Source organism: Montipora foliosa, chromosome 4 (assembly GCF_036669935.1).
Source record: "Montipora foliosa isolate CH-2021 chromosome 4, ASM3666993v2, whole genome shotgun sequence".
Lineage (NCBI taxonomy): Eukaryota > Metazoa > Cnidaria > Anthozoa > Scleractinia > Acroporidae > Montipora > Montipora foliosa.
Window position 1 is genome coordinate 45,137,581 of NC_090872.1, and position 7,500 is coordinate 45,145,080.

General features: G+C 41.0%; 1 protein-coding gene across 1 annotated transcript in view; it reads left to right on the forward strand.

Annotated features, from left to right (window-relative positions):
• Window positions 1-1,148: 1,148 nt before the first annotated feature.
• LOC138001424 (cilia- and flagella-associated protein 337-like) overlaps window positions 1,149-7,500 on the forward strand; it is a 49,892-nt gene continuing 43,540 nt past the window's right edge. Inside the window, exons 1-8 of the mRNA XM_068848052.1 lie at window positions 1,149-1,403; window positions 2,466-2,567; window positions 3,946-4,035; window positions 4,292-4,378; window positions 4,468-4,536; window positions 5,221-5,289; window positions 6,495-6,529; window positions 7,488-7,500. The exon at window positions 7,488-7,500 is cut by the window's right edge and continues 150 nt beyond it. Of these exons, the coding sequence (XP_068704153.1) occupies window positions 1,149-1,403; window positions 2,466-2,567; window positions 3,946-4,035; window positions 4,292-4,378; window positions 4,468-4,536; window positions 5,221-5,289; window positions 6,495-6,529; window positions 7,488-7,500 (720 nt within the window). The remainder of the gene's footprint in view (window positions 1,404-2,465; window positions 2,568-3,945; window positions 4,036-4,291; window positions 4,379-4,467; window positions 4,537-5,220; window positions 5,290-6,494; window positions 6,530-7,487) is intronic.

Sequence of the window (7,500 nt, forward strand, 5' to 3'; positions counted from 1 at the left end):
GCGAGGCCATTACTTCAGACGATGACTCGAAAGTCAACCTCGGTGGAAAGAAGCGCCTCAAATTCACCAAGCCGCCGGCTGCGCAGGCTATTTACGCAGGCTACCTTTTATAGGGAATTACATTTTCCGCTTTCTTACACCAAAAGAAGTAACAAGAGTATTTGTAGTAGTGGCAGTAGAAGTTGCTGTTGTTGTTTATTTTGAAAAGTTTCAGGACATTACAATAGTTGTTGCTGGTAAAATCCGTTCTCAGGTTGTAGGAATCCGTTTTTACCTAGGTTAAATTAGTGATCCCCATTTTACCTAGGTTGAATATGGACTCGGATGAATTGAAGAAAATTCAATTTACCATACCATACATGGATATCAATTGACTTATTATACAAAAGTAAATGATGATAAGAACTGCCTTGGGTTGTGCCTTTTCGTCGTTGTAGTGTAGTGATGAAGTTCCCTTACTATTTTGTAATGTTGAGACTGAATGGATAAGTGCCTGAATACAGAAATCGATGAGATGATACGAAGCATTAAGATGTGTTGAGATGCATAGGAGAGCTTGAGGGAAGGTTTAAGTGTTTTCAATCTTTTTTGGGGGCTTGATTGTTGCTTTAAACTAGGTAGAGTACATATTCAACCTAGGTAAAATGAGGATCACCAATTTAACCTACAATCGGCGTCAAAATTGTTGAGACACTCTTATCCTTTAGAGTCGATTTCAAGCTCGGCGGCGCAAATGGCCCCCTCCCCCGCACCCCCGGGACAATGTTGTGTTTTTCTGTTTTCCACGAGCCTTGTCGACAGCGGTACAACATTGATTAGGGTGGGGGAGGGAGGGGTATCCCGGAAATATACTTTCTGGACAAGTTTCCTTTGCAAACAATGAATGTGTCGTGGCCAGTGTGCTCTGTTGGCAACTGTCTCAACTAATTTTGTCGCCGATTGTAGGTACAAATCGATTCAACCTCAGGCAGGATTTGATTGACAACATAGACTCGTTAAAATATGCACTCAGTATCACTGAACTTAATGCAATGCCCCTCAAGATCAACGTGATTCTTTCACACGCGCGCGCTTTGGTTATGTAAGAAACTCACATTGTTCCTTTGTGACGTCAATGAAAATGGTTTGAGACTTACATGAAAAGCAAAATGGAGGAAAGGGGAATGGCAAAAAGAGTTCATTTCCCACCACTTGAGGAAGAAGAAGAAGAAGATGAAGAAGAAGAAGAGGAGGATGAGCAGCAAGAAGAGGAGGTAGAATTCCAAGAAGAACTCGATGGAGAGGAAGAACGGTCAATTTCAGCGGAATCAGATGGCTCCCGTGTAAGTTCGGCTAAGAGTGAAGAATGGCAAGCTGCAACTGCCGAACAACATGGATTAAAATCTTCCAGAGCAGCCAGCAAGGTAACTAGAGTCCAATTACTTTTGAGATAACAGGGGTTACATTAGCTTTAATGAAAGGGTATGTTTGACTTTTGACTTTTTTGTTTGTTTTTCAAAGTAAGATCTCGACACTATCTGAACAATTTCGCCTCTACCTAAAGCAACGTGGGACCAGTGCTACAACAAGTTGCAAAATTGTTGAGACACTTTCATTAAACAACACCTTTTCTAGCTTCCAATACCCGCCGTATCTAGAATTTGAACCTTTCTCACTTCCCTTCCCCTCTCCCCCTTTCAATGTTGACTGTTTAAGTTTGCAACAATTTTTATGTCTTGCTAGCAACACTGATAACGAGAGGGGGAGGGGGGGGGGGGGAGTGGGGCTGCAGTGTGAGAGCTAATAGGTAAATTTATAACGCCCCAAGAAAGTGAAGTTTCTCCACTACTTTTGCAACTTGTTGTGGTACAACGGTAAGACGCTGTTGAGCCGGCTAAACAAGGTGATGTGCTTTGCAAGATCACCTGTGGATAACGGGGGGACTGGAAGACACATGCAAACCAGAGTCAAGGAACATAAGCCACTCCTCCCCCGTTTCAGAGTACCCTTAAAACACCAGACACTACCCGGCAGCTTTGGAAAAAGGTAAACAATCGCGATCCTCACTGGAACACACGCAGAGTTAAAGGGACTTCACAGATTAACTTCGACTTGCGGTCAATACATCTGCGACTTTCGCTCTTAACCACTCGGCTACCGTTTTTTCAACAAATCAACTTTCTTGCAGATCAAATCAACGTACAATTTATTCGCCCAGAAAAAACACGAAATGGAGGAGTGATTCTCGCACTTATCTTGACAATTTAAGCAATTATCCCTCATAGTAATGAAGGAGGTAGTTTCTAAAGAAACTGTGGTGCTGCGTCGGTGGGGAAGTAGTATACAAAAATTTGGTTTTATCAACGGAGTTGATAATGTAAATTGGCCACCGTAAAGAGATTCTAAAAGCTAATAGAATCTCTGTACGGTGGCCAATTTACATTATCAACTCCGTTGATAAAACCAAATTTTTGTATCCCTTATAGAAGACACGAAAAATTCAGGTGGCTCCAACGGGATTCGAAGCCATGACCTTTGCGATGCCGGGGCAAATGCTAATCTACCAACTGAGCTATGAAGCCACACAGGTTGGGCGCAGGTCAATTTATTGGGCTCATTTGTTCGCGTGAAGCACTCGGTGAATGAAAGAATTGTGCATTTTGAAGTTCGGGTTGTAGACGAAATGGAGAAGTGATCCTCGCACTTATCTTGACAATGGAAAAGTGTAAGTTTTACTCAAGAGCGTTTTTTGTTAGGGAGCGTTGAGGTTCAGAAAAACTTGTTGGGGGGGGGGGGGGGGTACTGATGACAGAAAAAAGAACTTGTTGGGGGAGGACTGATGAGAAATTATCTGCTATCAAAAAATTTGGAAGACCCCTACTTACTGCATTAAACATTTCAGGACCCCCTTTTGGTATCCCTAAAAATTTGAGACACCCCCAACCTACCTCATGGCCACAATCCAATGCCTGGTCTGCAGAGAAAATCAACACCAAGAAACTAAACATATCTTATCAAGACAAACTATTTTTTTTGAAGCAAAAATATCCCACAGTGGGATGAAGGTCCAAATCTAAAGTCTCATAGAACAAAAACCATTGCTAAACGATATCTTCAAGTTACTGGAAGGGCCTAAAAGAGGCGTCTATTCAAATATGTATTCGAGACAGCAATATTATTACAAAGGAAAAGAAAACCATACCACATACAAGGGAGTCATGTAGTGTCCTGTCAACCCATTTTACACTCTTGAATATTATACTTTGTTAAATTGTGTTTACATTGGCTAATGACAATTTTTGTTTTCATTATTTAAGGTACCCCCTTGAGAGTGTTAATATTTTTGAAATACCCCCCTTTTAACCTCTCATTCTTTGGGGGACCCCCCAATTTTTCATAATTCCCTCCCCCCCTAACATGTTTTTGTGAACGATCTCTTATAGCCTGCAAGAAGGCTCTTTCGTTGAAATGGCGCGCGGTCGAAATGTGGGGGGCTTGGTTACTAGTTTCGAAAGAAAGTCGGGGCAGAGTAGAAGAGCCAATAGACGCAATCCAGATATGAAGCCGAGTCCAGGAATACAACGCGTATCACTGTTGAAAGACGAGTGCACTCGCCAACCTTGCTTCCTGATTTGTAAAACGAACAAAAAGGAAATTGTAGTTCAAACGCAGAGAAGTTCTTTGGTAATATCGTATCGTCATGAGATTCTTCACACTACAGCGTGAGGTCATACAAATTAAAGGGGATATTTCGTAATTTCCGCCTCTAGCGGAAGGAGATTTTTGTGATCAAGGGTGCCTCTTGCATACCGCTTGGCAAGCCTAATTTTGTTTCTCTAAATTACAAAAATATATCTGGCCTAAGTAAAGTTCACATATTAAGGGCCTGACTTCAAGCTTTCCTCCCTGTAACCCTTATTCCATCTTGAATTTTGTTAGAATCTTTGTTATGTGATCTTTAAATAGGCAGATGGTGCCCTTTTCAAGCCGGCCATGGTCAAACTCGAGGATCAGATGAATAATGAAAACCTGGAAAATCTTCAGAAAATATTTGAGGTATGCTACTTCAATGCAGTTCACGTTTTCTGCTTTATCCTATTTCAGTTTTATTCTGTCCGAGATAGTAGCATGAAGGCTGACGGAAAAAAGGCATTGTATACAAACACCACGTAATTTTTACAAATCTGCGCTTGTTACCTTTGCATGATTTTCACCTTCTGGATTAAAAAGAGAAACGAATAAAGAATGAGCTGGCCAATCAGGGCCGCATACATAAAAATAGCTTGTAGCCCGCCCCGTTTTTCTTTTCAAGGAAGCAGATGAAGACGGCGGAGGTGGACTGGATATTGATGAGTTTCGACGGGCAATGATAAAAGCGATGGTTGGCAAAGGTGAAATGGTAAGCAGATACTAGTCATTGAACATTTTGGAGAGCTGTGATGCTTGTTCATTCAACTAGAAAATGCGCACTTTACGTTTCTCTTTCAGCCGGATGATAATCAACTTGCCATCACATTCATGAAGGTAGACGCCAATTGCGATGGAACAGTGGATTGGGTACGTTGGGTTCTGCCTGTAAAGCACCACCTAATTCCATAAAACAAATATATAATCATATTTAACCGTAACTCTTGTAGTTCGCAAAATACTTTCAGTTTCAAGTTATGCTATTTACGTGGTACGTGGCTCATTTTTAGCCTGATCTCGGGTTATTTGAAGGGTTTGCTTGTTCTCTCAAAAAATTCAAGGTTAATCCCGGCGAGGCAGGGATGGCAGAGCCACTAGAAATGACTGACACCCGATCATGATTTACTGCTTGAATCTTCATGCTGTCACTGCAGAATGGTCCTCGCAGACAGATTTGCTTCGAAGCATTCAGTTATTTCTTTAATTTTACCGAACAAACTCCATTGCTACGGCCATTCTGTATGGTCTTCTGTGTATTGGTCTCTGAAGCAATACCCCGCGTGTTGATCTTTGGAAATTTAAAAAAGCTATTGCCGAAGATTTCCATTTGTATGTTACAGAAAACAGCAGAGTTGTGATGGTTTTATCGTTTTCTCAAAATATTTATTTCACCACTGTGGCTAACGTGATTTACGAAATTTCCGTGACTTTTTTGGAAATCAGAAAATTTCATTTTAAAAGAAGATTATAGTTATAGTCATTCTTGTTCTTTAATTTTAGCATTTCTATGTTTTTACAAGATACTTTGCAATGGTAAGGCTTCTTTCCATTTAGGAGGAGTTTTGCTCGTACATGTTGCTGGAGACCCAACTGAAGGATGTTATGACTAGTGAAGATAGAGAGGTGAGATAGTTACATTACATGTTTAGTGCGCAAATATACTTTCAAAATGAAATTCAATGATGCGCTACATACGAAACATTTGTTTTAAAACGACCTGATAAACTGGCTGACGTTTCAAGCGTTAACGCTTTGTTTGAGCGAATCAAATTCACTCTGACGAAGAGCTTATGCTCGGAATGTCAGCCATTTAATCTCTTCACGGTAGCACTTCGACCTTTATCAATTCAGTGCTTGGCAAAACCAACTATTCGTGTTTTACTCTTCCACCGACGCACCTTTAGTATATAGATCTGACGCAACGGTGTGTCAATTTTCTTTGCCAACCCCTAGCACGGTTTCATAAAAATATCCAAGCGTACTTGGAATACCGATTCAAAGAGGAAAGTCAGGGTGGTTTAGTGGTCATCAACCGTGCCTCCCACCTCTGTGATATGGGTTCAACTCTGTCTCGGGTCGTATGTGGGCTGAGTTTCAGTCGATCTCAATCTGACTCCGAGGGTTTATCTCTGAGTACTCCGGTTTTCTTCCCTCCTCAAAATCGACTCACGGCCTATTCCATCAGGCTGTGGTGCTGTCGTGTGGGTCGTGTTCAGGGGCCGAGCGCCTAGCCGGCAGCACAGCTCCTTCGGTCCGACCTCGTTGAGCTGCGCCCTTAGTAATTCAGTCTCCGACTGCGAGAAAGGGCGATTAGCATGTGAGATGTTATTATAAAGTGTCAAACTTATGGATAATTAGTGAGGTCCTAACGAGTCGAATCTGCGGCCACTCAAGGAAGAGCTACTAATTATTAGCATCAGTTTCCTGTTGTAATTTTGGCTAAAATCATCAATAAATTTGAAGTGTTTCGTCAACACCTTGGACTAGATAGAAAGGTTCGAGCATAAACAAATAGCTCCCAAGCCACTCCTGGGAAGGAGGTATCGAGGCGAAAAAAATATTCTCTTTTTTCAGAGTTTTTCATTGGTAGAGAAAATTCCGATTGTTACTCAGCCTAGTTTGTCCATATCTTTGCCTCCTTTTCCCCTTATTGCAAGTAAGTCATAAACTCATGGCTACATCATGAACTTTTTCTGGGAATACCGGTTTCGTTTTCTTTGAGAGGCCAAATATAATACCACAGAAACCCGGAATGAGAACAGCTCTGTAACAAGATCCAACTGTTTTAAGGCTGAAGAAACAATTCTAATTCCTTTGTCTTTCCACAGATGGAATTCCCAAATCCAGCTCGAGAAATCCCGAGGTATCAACAATGAATTCGTAAAAGCTTCACCTTTGGCCACATGGTTACTTTTTAGAATATTTGCTCATTTACGTGGGCAGCAGGACAAAAGATTATCGACCGCGAGTAAATTACCGTACCAGCATTCTAAATATAGAGTCAAAAGCAGTACGAGATTCCGACCAGACTGCTTGAAGTGCAAATGGAGCTATTATTCGTATTTTCCTCACCAGTGATCACCTCACCAGTGATCAGTAGAATTTAAAGGTCACCTCAGAATACATAGATGCTATTGAAATAGCATGAGGTCCGTGCTGGGAAAATATTCGTCGAGTTCCTTTATACCATTTTCTTGGTATGGACCGAACAAGCTAGTTCAATAAGGTTGTTATTTTTTAGGCTCTCTTGCGCAGGGTTTTCTATTCCTTGAGTATTGCCTCTTCGCCTGCTTCTAAAGTAAAATTCGTACTGGAACTCCGACATGACTGAATAAGACAGGCTGAGATAGACCAATTTTTTATAAGAACGTATTAAGAACATTGCTCAGGTTGAGATTCGACTAAGAACGTTTTTATTTTGCTCATTTATATTTTAAATGAAAGACTAAAATAAAGGTAAATAAATATAAATTAACCCAAATACTTAAGGACATATTTTGTTTAATATAACAATGGTCTTCTTATTGCAAGATATGCATGATACACATCTCAGTTTGTAATAATGAGCGGTAATAACTTCAACACCATCAAAGCAAGCACTTTGACAGGTTTGCTTTTCACGTCCGCATTGATTAATACGAACGGATTAGAGCACATGCTCTACCGCTCAGCAAGTGGATGCTTTATCCCATTGCGCTGACCTGGCGGCGGTATAATTTGCACGAAGTTTATCTTGGATTCTTCTTTCTTATCAACTCAACGCCCCCTGTACATGTGTTAGAGTAACACTATGTCGATTCAGGATCTTTCAATGTTTTCAGTTCTCATCGCGAT